This window comes from Coniosporium apollinis (assembly GCF_000281105.1).
Source record: "Coniosporium apollinis CBS 100218 chromosome Unknown supercont1.9, whole genome shotgun sequence".
Lineage (NCBI taxonomy): Eukaryota > Fungi > Ascomycota > Dothideomycetes > Coniosporium > Coniosporium apollinis.
In genome coordinates, this window is record NW_006913271.1 from 377429 (window position 1) to 395072 (window position 17644).

Here is a 17644-nt window from a genome sequence, read left to right on the forward strand (position 1 = left end):
GGGCGGTTGAAGGTACTACATTCAGAAACATGATGGGCATAATGCGAGGCCGCCACTGTGCCTTTCAGCTAGCAGGAGGCTGTTCCTCAAAGCTGAGCCTCAAGATAGAGGCGTTGAACGTGCAGAGATACCTCGGTGCACTCCTCAAAGGGGCCGTGGCATTCTGAGAATCGGATCGAACACTAGTGGCCTTGCTTGCTGTCTTTCTTACCGACCGGCCAACTGCCTTACATCGCTCCCGTCTCTTTGAACTCAGATTTCGAGAAGCGTCCGGAATAACTCGGCGTTTGTTCTCGTGAGCCGGGCAGCGTTGGGCCGAAGCTCCGGTCCCGTCTATCGTGAGAGTTGCGCGTAAAAGGAACCCCGTGCGCCGAATCTTCTTTCGCCACAACAACACCGCCCAAGCTGTTTCAACCCTTCAGACAACAACCTTTCGTCTGAAGCTTGAGGTGCCAGTTCGTTCGCTTTGTTGCAACTCGCAAGCTGCATCAGTCTCTCTCATCCAACGCTGCGCTCACCTTTCAGAACTGGCACGTCGTGGTCACGCCCCTTAGATCTACGCCGCGCTTCAACCTCACTCAACCGGCTTTCTTCAAACAACGCTGACCGACATCCGCCTCTTAGATCCTTCGCAACTTCGTTCAACTGCACAAGGTACGTCAAGCTCATGCCAACTAGGCCGACGCGTCTTTCCAACGTCTTCACCTCACTACGGCTTCCAAATATCCTTCCTTTGTCCACCAACTAAGAGAAGACGCGCAACCGTTAACTCCTTTCTAGTTCAATCATAAACAACTATCCAGCTCAAGAACATCATGAGCTGGGACACGAGTGCAACCGTCGGTGAGTGCTCCGCTTCTCGTCGCCGTCGTCAGATCAGATCATTGCACTCACGAGATGATCGACCACCATCTTCACCTCGCCTTGTGAATCTCGATGCTGACGGCTTCGAACAGAGAACAGCGGCTGGGACACCGGCGCTGCTGGTGGCGCCACCTTCGATGGTGACACTGCTGGCGACTCCTGGGGTGGCGGCAATGGCACCGCAGGTGGAGACGACTGGAACGGTGATGCTGGAGCCACTGATGGCATGACCAACGGCGGTGCCAACGGTGGTGCCAACGGTGGTACTGACGGCGAGGCTTGCCGCAAGTAAGTCACTTTGCCGCCACGTTCAAAAATCCCTCACTGACAGGGTAACAGCTGTGGTAACGCGGGCCACTTCGCACGCGATTGTCCGGAACCCAAGAAGATGACCGGCGAGTGCTTCAACTGTGGTGAGACTGGGTGCGTTACACCAGTGCTGTCGCTGCCGCATCATGACAGATTGAGGCTGACACAACTACACAGACACAACAAGGCCGACTGCACCAATCCTCGCGTCGAGCGTCCGTTCACCGGCACTTGCCGTATCTGCAACCAAGAAGGTCACCCCGCCCGCGAATGTCCCCAGAAGCGTCCTACGGTCTGTAAGAATTGTCAAGAGGAAGGCCACGTCACTTCGGAGTGCAAGAATCCGCGCAAGCTCGACTTCGGCGTGCCGAAGATGAACGATGAGGAGGCTTGGGAGTTGCTCAAGAAGGCTGACACGGAGCGTGGTCTCGACGAGTTCAAGACCGCTGTCAAGGTCTACGCCCAGGCTGTTCCCGCCGTCGACTTTGCCGAGCTTGAGCACACTCTTCGCTCGGAGGAGATGAATGTCCACCTGATCGCTCTTGTAAGTCTCGCGGACGCCGAAAACCTTTCATCGAGCTGAGCCCTCGCTGACCTTGAACCCTCTGCACAGGAAAGGGAGATCCCGGACACCATGACCATTGTCAACCTTAAGGGCAAGATCGACTGCAAGTACGTCGTCGGCTACTACTTCTCTCCTAACCCAAAGCGCAAGAAGTTTGCCGAGGGCTGGCCGCCATCTCCGGAGGAGAACATCCAACGCCTGAAGGACGCCGGCATGGTCATGGACCGTATGGTACCGAAATGCGACCGCTGTGGCGAGATGGGACACATCGCGAAGTCTTGCAAGGAGGAGCGTACCGCTCCCGTCGACCGCATCGAGGTCAAGTGCGTACTCTGCCAGGAGGTCGGTCACCGTGCGAGGGACTGCAAGCAAGAACGCATCGATCCAACCGCCTGCCGGAACTGTAAACAGTCAGGACACCGTGCCGCCGACTGCCCTGAGCCGAGATCCGCGGAAGGAGTAGAATGCAAGCGATGTGGAGAGAGTAAGTCCGTCCCTTAGTCGTTGTCGTTGGATCGTGCTGATGCTTTGCGCAGCCGGTCACTTCGCTCGGGACTGCCCGACGAGTGGAGGGCGCGAATGCCGCAACTGTGGTCAGGAAGGGCACATGGCAAAAGATTGCGATCAAGAGAGGAAGATTACGTGCCGTAACTGCGGAAAGGATGGTAAGTGTCCTTTGTGTCGTAGCGGGCTCGAGTTGCGCGATACTGATTACTAGACGAAAGGCCACATGAGCAAGGAATGCGAAGAGCCGCGTTCCGCTGCTAACGTGGAGTGCCGTAACTGTTCCAAGGGTAAGAAGCATTCAGTCGCCTCAAGCTTGAGTTGCTTGCTGATGAACAAGCAGTTGGTCACTTCTCGCGTGACTGCCCCGAGCCAAAGGGTTGGTCCAAGGTCCAATGCAGCCAATGCGGCCAAAGTAAGTCCCATGTTCGTACACTTGAGGTCGTTCAATGATACTGATATGATCTAGTGGGCCACACCATCAAGCGCTGCAAGCAGGTTGCCGACGATGGTGACAGCGGCGCTCTCATCGATGCTCCTTCCGTCGATGTTGGTGGAGATGGCTGGGGCGGTGCCGCGGTCACTGGCGAGAATTCATGGAACTCTGGAGGAGATGCCGCCGGCGGTGACAGCTCCTGGTAGATGACTCCCCCACGGCAGGATCTCCACACTCGTCTGGTGGCGATACTCACCGATGCTGGCTATCATGGCCCCTTACACTCTGCGATTACTTCCTACACACCGATCGCGGACAGTATGAAAAACAGGCTCTGGATTTAGGAATGCGCTCGGCTCTTTCTTTGACCTTTTTCTTTTGATGGATGGATGGAAATTTGTCCGTTGAGATGAGGGTTGCGGAACACAAAACTTGTACTTTAGCTAAACCCAGAAGCCTTGATACGCGACTTCGACTTATAAGACTGATAATTTGTATGGAAATACAACTATGCAAGTATATACTGTACACGTCAAACTCGCCACATGCCACTGGCAGGAGGAGAATCCAGCATACGCTCAAGATTGATCACGGCGCCAACAGCTCGGGGCTCTTCAGCCTCTGGATTTGGCACCTCTCACGGATATGAACCGTCACCTCACGGCTTGATACAACTCGCTGTTCTATATAGTCTGCTCCGCCACAGAAACAGCCAAGTACGCCAAGGCACTTTACGCGACGCGTCTCAAGAAGCAGACCTCCATCTAGCACGAAGCTGCTTCCCGCGACCAGAGAGGTGCTCATTCAACTCACGCCCTTCAAGCACCACTCCTCACATGCCTCCTCCACTGGAAAGAGTTAGCACGGCGGAGCGCCTCGGATCGTCATGACGAGGCGTGTCGAGGATGTACGGTTGACCAGCTTAGGAGACCTCATGCCGCTGAAGCTGCGTTTGCCGTGTTTGCCTCCTGGCATGTGCGGCTGGTGGTGCTGGAGAGGCTGCTCTGGGACGAGGTGCGACGATGCCGCGGCATGCTGTTGAAAGAGGATGCGCCAGTGTTATGGCGGCGGAAGAGCACGATGCTGTATGCTTCGTGAGAGTTTTTCTTTCCAATCTCGCATTGCGCGGTGAGCAGACGAGTTTGTGCTGGTTGAACGGGTGGCCTGGTGTGTGAGAGGGACCGCTAAGAGCTGCTGGTCCCAGAGTTTCGCTGAGAGACGGCCTGGTGGTCGACTTCCGTTTCTGCGAGCCAGCGAGAGTCTGGAAAAGGCTGCTCAACAGGCGACATTGCTAATCGTGCCGTTCGTCGAAGGCGTCTCGATCCGTTGGTTCCCTTATGGTCTGTCGAGAATTTACTTCGTCCGGCGCACGCGGTCGTTCGTGACTTCCGAGTCTCAGGGCATGTTACGCAAGCAGCAGTACAGCCGGGAGCGTCCGAGTCGCGCGCTGTTTGGAGAAAGAAGCACGCGCGCACTGGAGCTCCTTCTATTCCTGGTTGAGGAGCGCTCGCTGGGCAAAGACATGAGAGACAATGTTCACCATTGTAGTCAAGCCCCCAAAGATTGATGCAGCATTCAAAACGGCGTTGCTGCCCGCCGCGATGATGGCCAGGCGGCGCTCGTTGATCGTGTCCAGGAAACAAATGCCGTGCCAGGGTGAGAAAGGAGCATTCGCGCAGGTAGAGTTGGCTCTGGTAGTATGCGCTATGGTTTCATTATGTCTCTCTGCTGCGCTGCTAGAAGCATCATACGCGTCTGACACGCATGTACGCTTCTCGACAGGATGGTCGAGGCCGTGTAATTCTGTTCAGGAGAGCCAGCACGCTGAACCGCCGTCATGGCGGTCGATTCTTCGCGATCAGTCCGCCAGTGTTTTGGATAGCCATGTCCTCTCTCAGGCCTTCACGTCGCAAAGCCCTCTGGACTCCAGGATGTGGCATCTGCAGAGCTTGTTGCCGATGATCTACACGCGGAGCAGTGTGGATGGAAGTCACGAAAGGACAAAGCAAATGGAACCTCGACAGCTAGAACCGGAGGATCAGACCACGTGACATGCAGCGACTTCAGCACAAGCAGATAGCCAACAACATGCTTGGGAACAAGGACACTCACGAGTAAGTCCACATCGTCACGTCCACCCTACATATCCGGCGTTACAGCGAAGCAGCAGTGCATTCACTTCACAGCGACGTTTCAGCACATGGCCATTGGCCGACAAGCAGAGCACTAACCCCTGCCTCACAGGCAGACCGCTGCCAATGTGAGGGGGCACGCGGATGACAGAAATCGCCGGACTCGTCAATTGATGGACTCCCAACTTGTTCCCAAATCACCTATATCTGCTAAATTCACCATCTTTTCAAGATCTTTGCTCTGGCAATTCCACCTCTTGATATGGCTTGAACAGGTTCATGAGGCAGTATATCACGAGGAGGTGCTTCTTTGCTTGACCTTGCTAAGCTGACTGTAGACCTATCTGTTCTGGGAGTGCAGCGACTTCTGTCGTTCAGGTGGGGGGGATCAGCAGCGAACGCAGCGGTTTGGGATGCAGCCAAGTTGATCGCGGAGACTGACATGGTATCTTCAGCGCAGCAACGGGTGTCACGGCATCACGGCCTTCTAACCGCATGTGAATTCAATCGGAGTTCATCCGCACAAGCATATGCTAGGTTACATCGTCCTGGATCAACTTCCTCGTCTCGAGGTTCTGTACCGAGATCGTGGGAGAGCCTGCGGAGCTGGCCAATAGGTGCAGCATCAGAACTCTCGGCAACTCGAAAGCCTGATGGGACGTCACGCTTGTTGCGGTCTTACAGTCCAGGATAACCTTTCGACAACGGTATATACATGGCCTGACCCGGGCCTCATACCCATCTAGAGAACAACCGTCAGATTATTAGCTTCCCCAAACCCATCAGCATCGGAGTCGTTTGGTTGTTGTTGTTTCTTTCAAAGAGTCATACACGAGTCGTCATTCATCATGTTTGGTGGTCGGTACTTTGGCCTTGAAGGCACCAAGCTCAATATTGCAATCGGCGTCATCGCAGGAATTGATTTCTTGCTCTTCGGCTACGATCAAGGGGTTATGGGAGGCCTTTTGACACTCCCCTCATTTCTCGAGACTTTCCCGGAGATTGACGTCGCTGCTGCGCCGCCAGAGAGGCAGAGCCATGTGTCAACCATACAGGGTATCTCTGTTGCATGCTATAATCTCGGTATGAAGTCAGACAAAGCGAATCAAAAGAGCCTCAGGCTGATTCATCCAGGCTGCTTCTCCGGCGCGATAGCTTGCATCTGGGTGGGGGACCTCCTGGGACGGCGGAAGACTATCTTCCTTGGGTCTGCCATTATGACAGTCGGGGCCATCTTGCAGTGCTCAGCGTTCAGCCTCGGTCACTTTATCACGGGTCGTGTTATTACTGGCATTGGCAACGGCCTCAATACCAGCACGGTGCCGACCTGGCAATCGGAGACTTCCAAGAGTCACCGCCGTGGTCAGATGGTCATGATCGAGGGCGCATTGATCACAGGTGGAGTGTGCCTCAGTTACTGGATTGACTTTGGCTTCTCCTTCTTAGAGCCCAGTACGATTTCATGGAGATTCCCAATCGCGTTCCAGATATTCTTCGCCCTCATAATTCTGGCATTCATTCTTGAATTGCCGGAATCGCCTCGATGGCTTATCCTGAAAGGCAAGGAGGATGAGGCTCTGACCGTGCTCGGTGCCCTGAGCGCTAAGTCAACGTAATACTTCCGCCGCTCTCTCTGTGTAAACGCTGAGTACTAACTCGGAGCTTTAGTGATGATCCTTACATCCACTCGGAGTTTGTCGCTATTAAGGACACGGTGTTCGAAATGGCAGCAGGAGGCTTCAGAGATCTCTTTGCGCGCAACAAAGATCGCCATCTGCACCGAACTATACTGGCCTACGTAAACCAAGTCTTTCAGCAGATCAGTGGCATTAATCTTATCACGTATTACGCCGCTTACATCTACGAGAACGAAATCGGCCTCACGCCGTTTATCAGCCGCATCCTAGCTGCCGCGAATGGTACCGAGTACTTTCTCGCCTCTTGGATCGCTGTTTTCATCATCGAAAAAATTGGCCGCCGGCCACTCATGCTATTCGGCGCAGCTGGACAGAGCTTCAGTATGGTCATGTTGGCTATCATGACCTATGTTGGCGGGGCTGGTCCGGGTATCGTAGCGGCGGCATTCCTCTTCTTGTTCAATACCTTCTTCGCCATCGGCTGGCTGGGCATGACGTGGCTTTACCCGGCTGAGATCGTTCCCTTGCGCATCAGAGCTCCGGCAAATGGGCTCAGTACGTCTGCCAATTGGGCCTTTAACTTCATGGTCGTCATGATAACTCCGGTGGCATTCCAAGTAGGTACACCGTCCGCTGCGCCCAACTTCATTGCTGATCAGATGCGCAGAACATCGGCTACCAAACATACATCATCTTTGCTGTGATGTAAGTTTATCCGAACCCCCTGTATTACATCTTAGTACTGATGCATCACGTAGCAACGCTTTTATCTGCCCGGTCGTCTATTTCTTCTATCCAGAGACCGCATACCGTTCTTTAGAAGAGCTTGACACCATCTTCCATAAGTCGAACACCTTCACCGTTGTCAAAGTCGCCAAGAACGAACCGCGTCGCTACGGCAAGAACGGCGAGCTTTTGATCGACTATGAAACGACTGCCGAGCACGCTCATTTTGAAGAGCGGAGACGGAGCAGCGTGGCTAGCGGCATGCTACCACACGGCAAGAGTGCATCGCAGCGTACCGAGAACGTCAATCATGGGAACTTAGACTCTCGCGCGGAGAAGGGTTATGCGGACATCTCCGGAAACGGGCGGTAATGTAGGCCAAGCGTCATTCAAACAAGTCTCTCGCCGTACTGAAAATTGCGCCGTCGACATACAGAGACGCGGCTGAACCGAATCTGTGATCGTGTGGACGGTTTAGATAGGAACTAGTTCTGTACGAGTAGAATAGTAAGACGACCAGCAGTGCAAACGACTCATTGATCCGTCGTACAAGATCTCCTTTACCTGGAATCCTTATTCTATGTCAACCAATTTCAGGTTAACTGCGATGGATTGACTGCGGCAACGCGATTCTCGAATGACCCTCGGACGCTGTAAGTGCGTATGAACAAACTCAATTCAAAGAACTGCTCTCGCGCACTTACAAGTCTGAAAATCTAAATTCTGCCCTTCGAACCTTGGTCGTCCATGTTGGTAATTTCATCCAGCATTGTTGTGCCGAGATACGTCCCGCATTCCTGCATGATACATTCCATAGATTTGATCCTTCGTCTCACCCTCATATCGTTTGATTGCCGTTGCCAGAATTCCCGCACTCTGCCCGTTCTTCTGAGCTCTTTTTCTCCATTCGGTCTCTTCCTGCTCAACCAAACAACATATCACAATGCGAGCGCATAATCTTCTCGCAATCGGATCCCTGATCTCCTCTGCCTCTGCGTGGCCTTCTCCAGAGCTGAATATTTTCAGTCTTTTGCGAGCCCGTCTCCCAGCACCAGTCCCAGCACCCATGGCGCAGCAAAGCGTGGATCCATTTACTGGTGTCCCAACGGAGACCAGCGAAAGTACGAGCTCAGAAACCCCATGTAAGAACCTTTTCGACCCATTCTAAGCCGCCAGCGTCCAGAACGCTAACGAGACGCAGCCGCAACACCAGGATTCTTGCACGGCTCCAGCTACCCCAGCATCGACGGCACGTGCGGACCGAACCACGACGACATGTACTGCGACACCAGCGGCTTCGGCGAATGCTGCAGCAAATACGGCTACTGCGGAAGCTCCGCCGACTACTGCGCCCCAGGCCAATGCGTACCAGAGTTCGGGATATGCTCGACTGGGGACGGTACGACGCCTATAGAGGCCGCTCAGCCCACCTGTATCGTCTCGCTCAAGAAGCCGTATTTCTGCGGTACTATTCCGGACTTTTCGTCGGCGGATAAGGCGTCTTGTATCCATGCGGCGGAGGTCTGCGCGAATCGGGCAGACGAGTGTACGGCGTCTGTGGAGCAGGAGATAACCACCGAGTCCATGGTGGATCCTGGAGCTGTGGATACCTGTGACAGGTTCGATAGCTTCTGTGAGATTCTGGGCGTGTATTGTGCTACTCTGGCAGGGCCGGTGTGCAAGAGGAATGGGAGTTGTGAAGTATGATGCCTCTTTGAGAGTTACAGTGTTTTGCGGGAGCGGGGGTAATGACACTTGTCTCCTTGCTGTAGTTTTACAAGTATCTAACATCGATGCAAGGACCTATGGGTGCATTACTGGTGATCGTCTACGTTTCTGGACACTCGGAGACTGCCTCTGTTACCTGAATGCATAGGCCCGGCCTCATAGACCATACTACGTGTTCGTGTCTCTGCCTTGGCTATATTGCAGTGCAGAATGTTCCCAGGCATTCCTACGTGGATGAAACCGCGGCGCCGTGATAGTCTTACAAACCAACAACGGCAGGATCGTCGTGCGGCGGTGCACTGTTCCAACCGTACTCCCCAAACTGAGCTACAACTCGAGGTTCTTACAGAAGCCAGTTGAGTAATCTCGCCGTTCCATGTGCGATGAACACTGCGTTGGAACACGTCAACGTTAGTTGGAGCATTCAATATGGACTGTGCTGCATCCAGACAGACACAGCGACGGCTGGTGCTTAGAGAATCCTACTTACAGTTTGTACACTTGCGGTAGCCTTTAGTACTCCATCCTCTTCCGCCATCGCAATATGCGCTGGTCCTCCATGCAATTTTGATCTGCATTTCAATCCCATCGAAACGCCCACACATCCCTCCTTTCTCCTCTCTACCGCTCCCTCTCCTTCTGCTGCGCCTCCAGCTCCTTCAACTTCTCCACTACTTTCTCCCTCAGATACTTGCTCAGCCCCAAAATCCCTTCCCTCGTAACAACCCGATACGTCCCACTACTCTGATAATTCCCATTTCCCCCGACGAACTTCCCCTCTCCATCAACCTCCACACTCCCAAAGATATCCTCCGGCCACGCAATCCGTCCATAATCCGGCGGATTCCGCTGATCGCTCACATGCAGCCACCCCCCGCGCCCAGCACCACCGGCACCACCCTGCACGCTCGCCGCGCCCGCGCCATCACCGCCCGTGCCGCCTCCACCGCCGTATCCAGGCCCGCCGCCTGAGCCGCGACGCCGCCGCTCGGGCCGCCGGGAGGGGTGGTTGGCGGGGAAGAAGACGCCGCCGCTGCCGAGGGACGAGCCGGCGGTGGAGGCGAAGGCCGCGGCCTGGGATTGGACGTCGGGATCGTGGGTCGCGTGCTCGGAGAGGACCCAGTCGAGGACGCGGAGGAAGTCGTGGTTCTCGGTGAAGCTGGTGGGCGTGGGTGGGATGGCGGTGGTGGTGCCGATTGCTAGAGAGCGGGTTGGGGGGTTTGTGGGGAGGAGGGAGAGGATGTGGGAGGTTGAGGGGCTGGTGGTGTCGGGGAAGACGTACTGCGGGTGTGAGTTGGCGTTGGTGGTGGGGGAGTGGGATGGCTTACTATATGTGGGCTGTTTGGGAGGGTGGATATGCTGCGGATGGGTTTTAAAGGAGCTGTTCGAGCAATGGCTCGGGACAGGCGATTCAGCACTAGTGTAGACATCACAGCTTGAAGGGGAAAAGAGTATTGAAGCTGGCGTCTTTCATTCCATCTGCCTCTTTCAGCATTCAAGAACGGCTTTGGAGCTATGACGGCTAGAGCTGCATCGGAGAAAGTCCGGCTTTATGCAAGCAATCCTTGCGCTCAACTGCCAAGGGTTAGTAAGAAAAAGTGTTGCCGCATAGAAAGCGAGTCGTGAACATCACGGTGGATAACCGAAACGCAGTTCCAAGCTCACAAACGTCTTTGGGTGATCGATGCATGAGAGTATGACGCAGCTATATGGCTCACAGTCTTTATCGAATGGAGCCGGTCTGGTTCTTATACACTCAAAAGGATACTAAATCCAGCTCAGTGGTGACTTGATCTTGAGAACGGTAGCGGCTACGAGGCGGCAACGGCCTTTTTGAACGTCCCTTGTGCGTTCCACTCTCATGCCACCGCTTGGTTGTATCCTTCCGAATTCATGAAAGTGGTCTTCGGCTTTCCAAATGTCCTGTGGTCAAATGGGTGTGAGACAGCGGAGGAGATTTGCTAGATGCACGAAGCCGAATCAGCCACCAACTCCACCCTCACCCTCTTCTGTTCCACCCTATCTTCCCTCAAGTCGACAATCATGATCCTCCCTGCCGAATCTTGGGTGGTGATCCATCCATTCTTTGCAAGCCTAGTCTTCACGAGCGGCTCTATCTCCTTATATAGCCGCAAGTAGGTATCCTCCGGGACCCTATTCACAAGGATCACGAAGACCCGCTTCAACCTCCCCATTTGTGCAACCGCATCCACTACCACACTTGAAACGTCACGCAGAATGCGGCTGTGAACGTGGGATCCGCCGAAGTCCTCCAGGGCGCGAGGGTCGAGAGTGATCCGCAACTCTTCCAAATCCAGCCCAGCCCGATAAAAGTTCGTGAGGGGGTGACCGAATAGGTGGAGAAGCGTTGTATGGTCGTCACCATACATGTAGTAAGAGGCTTTGAGAGTCATGTTACGGATCGCGCGGCGCTTTGCTGGTCGCAGTGGATGGACTTTGTTCGCTAGTGTGGTCTCCGTGCTTCCAAAACCGCCGCAGTTCCATTGGGAAGTGGTGAACACGATGTTGGAGAAAGCGAGGCGGAAGGCCTCGTGATGGATCTGACGGCATGTGAGGAGGAATCGGAGGATTGTTGTATCTTGCTGGGGCTTCGCTGGATCGTGTTGATCGAGGACTACGAGCGAGTAGATGCGGTTGCGGATCTCGGCGGGAAGAGCTAGGAGAGGTGCTGGAGTTGGAGCCATAACCTTCGCTGGATTTGTAGAGCAAAGACGAAGCACGGTTTGTGGCTGATATGGTCGACGTTGTACTTCAGCTGAGTATCCGAGAGGTCGTTGAACTGCAATATGAAGAGCCGGGATCACGATGTTATGGACCTGTAATTGCCAAATGTAAGTGAGAAAGTACTTCGTGGTGTTCTTAAAGCGCTCTTAACGTTGCGACTGAGAGATTAAGTCTTATGTATGAAGCAATGCATTCACAGCTCTAAATAGGCACGTGATTGGTTCAGTCGACAGCCTCTTCGTCTTCACTCCCCTACGACGTAGCGCCCGGACTTTCAGGACGCAGCTTCACTTTGAAGACCTCCAACGTCGGGAACGAAATAGAATCATCATGGAGGCTGAACGCACCTGATGGCGGTGAAGTCATTTAGCAAAACAAACAACCAAAACCTAACGACCGCTTGGCGGCCGCTCCAAGGAAACTCGCCAGGTAGGCAGGTTTTTGTTTGGATGGGAAATAGGGAATTAAGACTTTGACGAGGCTCGAACTGGAAAGAGCGGGATTAGAAGAGCCCCCTTCGTGCCTCCGGGGAGGTGAAGTTCCAACGACCTGGACCATATGGCCGGTTTCGTCGTTAAGATCACACTTTGTTGAGACCGTACATGTAGCTAGGAATGATCTTTGGCTGGGCGTGCCACCAAGGGAAGCAAGCCTCACCGCGAAGGTCGAAGCTTAGGAATTTACCGATGATAAATTTCCTTCACGGTCAATGCAATGCCCACGATACAGTCTGAACAGGTAACCCAAGCTATTTCGTTCTATCGTTCATATCTGAGAATAACTGAAGTGGGTGATCGGGGATGACTTTATGAAGTAGGCGGTGGGTGCATGGAAGAACGCTGGATAGCTCCATGCGGTGAGGCTTGTCTCCCGCTCGATGTGCCCCTCAGAAAAACACCAGAGCCTTAATCATACAACTTACAACTTGAAAATGAACTTCTTGGATGTCCATGTTATTCTGCCTACACATACAGAACGCGGCTCCAAGAAGACTCAAAACTCGCCAGTCGAACAACCGGCAACGCCCCTCCAAACTAGCCCCCCTCAAAGACTCTTGGTAATAACGACCTCATCCAAATGAAGGGCCTGGGCCTTGAATTCCCTAGCGAAGGCCTTTGTTGCGAGAATGTTAATAGGGCCCCGCTTCTCAACCTTAGCGGCCCGTTATTGGGGAGCTTGAGTGATGGTTGCAGTCTCTGTCACATTTTCCGCGGTAATATCGGTCATCAATTCGGTCGTGGTCGTTAGTGGTGTGACAGTCGCTACGGTGGTTTCGGGGTATTTCGTGGCAATAGTTGTTGTGACCGTAGGGATGCTAAGCAAGGTGCTGCGGTACTGGTAGGCTGAACGGTATGTTGGGAGAAAGATGGCATGAAGTAATGCAACGACTTGGCCATTCGCATAGACATCGTTGGTGATAGCTGCTGCGTGGACGTTCTGAGCAGCGAAGCTCACCACAGCCAGGGTGCTAAAGAATCGTGAGGAAACATAGCCAGAAAGCTCATGAGAGTTAGGACCAAAGATATGACGGACAACGGAAACAGATGACAATGACTGTGGACGTGGGTTAATGATTGGCTTTGTCACAGTAGGGGTGGATGATGGGGAGCTGTACGCAAGCCTACTAATCGTATATACTCCTATCTCCAAAGCTGATTGCTAGGGGAGGACAGAAACACCAACAAATGGAAAAAGTGAGACCAGTTCTCGAGCCTTGCCGCCTCGTCCATGCCCTCGTCACGCTCCCTGAGGGCGTCTCGTGGCGGGCTGAAGTGGTACCATGACGGAGCTGAGATCAATACCTACGGGTCATGCTCTAATAGAGGGGAAAGGTCTGGCTCTGTCACTTCATTGAGGTAAGGCCACGGACAAGTGCCAGTTGGCTGCCAGCTGAGGGTCTACAGTAGCATGGAATGTGAGGAGTATACGTTTGTATCTCGCTTTGCTATCAAGACTCATGTTGCCGGATGCCGGAAGGTTGAAGGGCTGAGAATTTCCCCACACGACCAAGGGACTCTCCACTTTTCACATGCAGCTCGCGCCAACATCCGCCATCGTCACAGCGCGCGGAATGAGTGCGCCGTCTTGATTCCATCGACACCGCATCCACGGTCTAGGAACCACCACTGTCAGAAAGCGACCGTCAGCGGCGGCGAAGCACAGCTAAGGCACCCTTGAGTTAAAGCTGCCAGCCGTCAGCGAACTCGCGCTCTACCCTTCTTTGACGCTCTCAACGCCCGGCATCGGGAGCGTTAGGTTGACCCGCGCAAAGGGCACCTGCATGACTGTCGTGCCCCTTGACATTTTCCTGCGAGCCGTATCCATCCCGAAGGCGCTGCCTTGCAACAGCGAGGAATTCCACTTCTCATAGCATTTCCCCCCGCCGTTCACTTCGTCACGCGAGCTTCTCTGCTAGTTCTCTCGGCGTCTCTTGATCCACGGCCCGCGCCGGCGCTTAGTGCTCGCTGTGACGGGGTGCTGCTGACGTACCTTAGCCGGCGACTCTGGGGCATCAGCTGTTTCTGGGACACAGTACATAGACCTGGAAGGGCGCATACGGTCAGAAGAGCGCGAAGGAACGCCCGCATAGTTCTTGACGCCTTGTTTCCCTCCAGCATATGTCCGCAGATCCTTGAACTCAAGCTTCTTCCCGCTGGCATAATCGACAACATCTCTCCTAGCAAGCAGTGGGCCAACCTCTCCATCCTCGACCGCGCATCCCCCAACCAGCACGACCCCCCGAGCAGCTTTGAGCCGACGGCAACGAAGCATCGACAGCCTCGCCGTCCGCCATGACTTCAGCCCTCGACGACGAAGATTTGTCGATCTCGATCTCCACCACCAACACCCGTCGCGGCTCGAACAGACCCAGCGATGTCGGTTCAGACAGCACAGTGCGGCCTGCCGTACCCGCACCGACACCAACTCCGGCATCTGCCTCAGTACAGCGGGCACAGAACAGGCTGGGCCAGTATCACATTGTCAGGACACTAGGAGAGGGGTCATTTGGCAAGGTCAAACTGGCAGTGCATCAGGTTACGGGGCAGAAGGTTGCGCTGAAGATTATCTCGAGAAGAAAACTGGTCACGAGGGACATGGCGGGCCGAATCGAGCGGGAAATATCATACTTACAGCTGCTACGGCATCCGCATATTATCAAGCTGTGAGCTCGCGCTAGACCCTGGAAAAGATGGAGCGAAGGCTGACTGATTCTGCGAACAGATACACTGTCATTACAACAAGTACCGAGATCATCATGGTCCTCGAATATGCCGGCGATGAACTCTTCGACTACATCGTCCAGCACGGCCGCATGCCCGAAGACAAAGCGCGCAAGTTCTTCCAGCAGATCGTCTGCGCAGTAGAGTACTGCCACAGACACAAGATCGTACACCGCGATCTGAAGCCTGAGAACCTCCTGCTGGACGAGAGCCTGAACGTTAAGATCGCCGACTTTGGTCTTAGCAACATCATGACGGACGGCAACTTCCTCAAGACTAGCTGCGGTAGCCCGAATTACGCGGCACCTGAAGTCATCTCTGGCAAGCTGTATGCGGGCCCAGAGGTCGATGTGTGGAGCTGCGGCGTCATATTGTACGTCTTGCTCGTCGGTCGGCTGCCCTTCGATGATGAATACATCCCAGCTCTGTTCAGGAAGATCGCGCAGGGAAACTACACCGTCCCGAATTACCTGTCTGCCGGCGCAGTACGACTGATCAAGAAGATGCTGGTCGTCAATCCAATGAACCGCATCACCATTCAGGACATCAGGCAAGACCCCTGGTTTACCAAGGACCTCGCTCCGTATCTACAGCTGCCGCCTGAGGAGTTTTTCGACACCGGCGTGGATCCAAACAAGGCGATTGATCCGAGTAATCTTGGCCCGTCGAAACCGGCTGCTGTGGTGCAGAAGCTGCACGGTCAGGTCGTCGACAAGCTCGGCAGGACGATGGGTTATGCAAAGCAGGACGTCCAGGCAGCGCTTGCGAAAGATGAGCCGAGCGCCATTAAAGATGCGTATCTCATTGTGAGGGAGAATCAGATCATGAAGGAGAATCGTAAGTTTTCAGCAGTCTATCAGATATCAGGGGTACGCCCCAAAGCGGGATCCAATCTAACCAACTCGATAGCTCTCCTCCGAGAAGAACCAGCCCTCCAGCCATTCATAGCGCAATCCCCACCGACCCACGGCCCCATAGACCCCGCTCCTATAGCTACCACGATGGCCATGCGCCCAGCTCCCGCACCTCCTGTCGGATCTGACCGCCAGCGCCACAGTTCCGTCTCGAATGACACTCGCAACCCCGCGAACACAATTGCCATTCTCCCCAGCTCCCTCACCGAGTTCCACCGCGCCTACATGAAAGGTCATCCCAAGCCCTCCCAACAGCTAGACCTCCAGAATGAAAGCAGCACCTCATCCCCACAAGACCACCACCAAACGAGCGAGCAGCAAGCCGCTACAGCAAGAAGACTGAAGCCACATAGCAGGAGCCCAATGGGTTCCGAAAAAGGCGCGAAACCCGAGGGCATGACGCCCATCCCCGCCAAGAAGCCTCGCCCAACAAAATGGCAGTTCGGGATCCGCAGCCGCAACGCACCCGCCGAAGCAATGCTCGCAATCTACAAAGCTCTCCGCGCCATGGACGCAGACTGGGAAGTGCCCAAAGCCCGACGCCCAGGCGGCCACGGTTCCCACTCCCGCAGCCGCTCAGGCTCACGTTCCCGCTCCCGCTCTCACTCCGGCTCGCGCTCCTCCTCCGCATCTTCGACCCACCGCGGGGATCGCGCTCGCCCGCGCAGCTTCTCGGACTCAGACTCCGACACCGTGCGCTCGAACTCCGCCCAGCTCGACGGCGACGGCCGCGGCCCGCTCTCCGTCCGCAACAATGTCTCGGAGTCGCCGAGTCGAGGTCGTCGCCGTGTGCGGCATGGGCCTAAGAATGACTACGGATACGCTGTCCCTGAGGACCCGTGGGTCATCAACGCGCGCTTCAAGAAGGCGGGGATGTTTCCCCCCGGCGTTGCGCATCCGTCCTCGACGCACTCGAGCCGTGTGGACCTGGCGGATGCGGGGAAGTTGAGGAGGAGGAGTGCGACGGGGGGGAGTGCGACGAGCTTGGGGAATGGGATGGGGATGCAGGGCGCGGAGGCGGCGTTTGCGGGGCCGGGAGTGGCGGGAGGGGACGGGAAGGGAGGATACCCGGAGCCGGACGAGAGTGTCTGGGTGTATATGACGATTCAGTTGTATAGCATCGAGAGGGATTTTTTTCTGGTGGATTTCAAGTGCGCGGGGTATGAGAGGTTGGTGAGGGAGCTGGTGAGGGAGATCAAGGTCAATGGTACCGAGGTTGAGGCAGTGGATGGAGAAGAGCGTGAGGATGGGCACGGAGGCCATGGGCAGCATGGACGTGGCGGCGATGGCGCGGGCTTCGACGAGGAGGATGAGGAAGGGAAGTGGAGACGGCTGGGCGGTGATGAGCATGGCCATGGAGTTGTGAGGGTTAAGGAGAGGTGGGTTGGCGCGGGGAGGGTCAAGAATGAGAAGAGGGCAACCAGTCCGTTCCCATTCTTGGATGTTGCGAGTCGGCTTATCATCCAGCTTGCTGAAGGGGAGTGATGGGGAGAAGAGGTTGCTTGAGTGGAGAGCGCGTTTGGTGGTTTGATCACTGGACTCGGAGCCGACTGTACGTCTCTGTGGCTGGGAGGGCAGTGCTTCGTTCTGGCATTATGTTGCATGCGATCATGGGTTATGAGCATACGAGCGAGCACAGGCGCCCGGTGTCTCATGGTTTAGCGGTAGATGTCTCGGCTACTTTACTTCTGGATATACAGCCCTTTGTTCATAGCCACACGCTGATGTCTCACATATAGACCTGGCTGCAGAGGGAGAATCTCCTGTCTTTGTCCTGCAACCACAAACTTAGATTGAGTATCATAACAGCGCAGGGTGCCCTGACATATAGTCACGTGACCCCAGATTCTCGAGCCGCCAAGG

The 17644-nt window shown here is 54.9% G+C and overlaps 5 protein-coding genes across 5 annotated transcripts; 4 read left to right on the forward strand and 1 right to left on the reverse strand.

Moving 5' to 3' along the window:
• Window positions 1-1090: 1090 nt before the first annotated feature.
• W97_02485 (uncharacterized protein) lies at window positions 1091-2884 on the forward strand (the record flags this gene model as incomplete). The annotated part of the gene is made up of 7 exons (XM_007780385.1): window positions 1091-1152; window positions 1204-1287; window positions 1351-1717; window positions 1787-2222; window positions 2275-2403; window positions 2583-2657; window positions 2712-2884. 7 exons carry the CDS (start codon window positions 1091-1093, stop codon window positions 2882-2884), a joined length of 1326 nt encoding a protein of 441 aa, XP_007778575.1.
• Window positions 2885-5658: 2774 nt separating this feature from the next.
• On the forward strand, window positions 5659-7545 carry W97_02486 (uncharacterized protein; the record flags this gene model as incomplete). Its single annotated transcript, XM_007780386.1, has 5 exons — window positions 5659-5893; window positions 5945-6422; window positions 6479-7064; window positions 7115-7152; window positions 7206-7545. The coding sequence occupies 5 exons, from the start codon at window positions 5659-5661 to the stop codon at window positions 7543-7545; spliced, it is 1677 nt and encodes a 558-aa protein (XP_007778576.1).
• A 694-nt stretch (window positions 7546-8239) lies between these two features.
• On the forward strand, window positions 8240-8880 carry W97_02487 (uncharacterized protein; the record flags this gene model as incomplete). Its single annotated transcript, XM_007780387.1, has 2 exons — window positions 8240-8315; window positions 8375-8880. 2 exons carry the CDS (start codon window positions 8240-8242, stop codon window positions 8878-8880), a joined length of 582 nt encoding a protein of 193 aa, XP_007778577.1.
• Window positions 8881-9522: 642 nt separating this feature from the next.
• W97_02488 (uncharacterized protein) lies at window positions 9523-11291 on the reverse strand (the record flags this gene model as incomplete). The annotated part of the gene is made up of 2 exons (XM_007780388.1): window positions 9523-10182; window positions 10905-11291. The coding sequence occupies 2 exons, from the start codon at window positions 11289-11291 to the stop codon at window positions 9523-9525; spliced, it is 1047 nt and encodes a 348-aa protein (XP_007778578.1).
• Window positions 11292-14438: 3147 nt separating this feature from the next.
• On the forward strand, window positions 14439-17266 carry W97_02489 (CAMK/CAMKL/AMPK protein kinase; the record flags this gene model as incomplete). The annotated part of the gene is made up of 3 exons (XM_007780389.1): window positions 14439-14809; window positions 14869-15704; window positions 15777-17266. 3 exons carry the CDS (start codon window positions 14439-14441, stop codon window positions 17264-17266), a joined length of 2697 nt encoding a protein of 898 aa, XP_007778579.1.
• Between the last annotated feature and the right edge of the window lie 378 nt (window positions 17267-17644).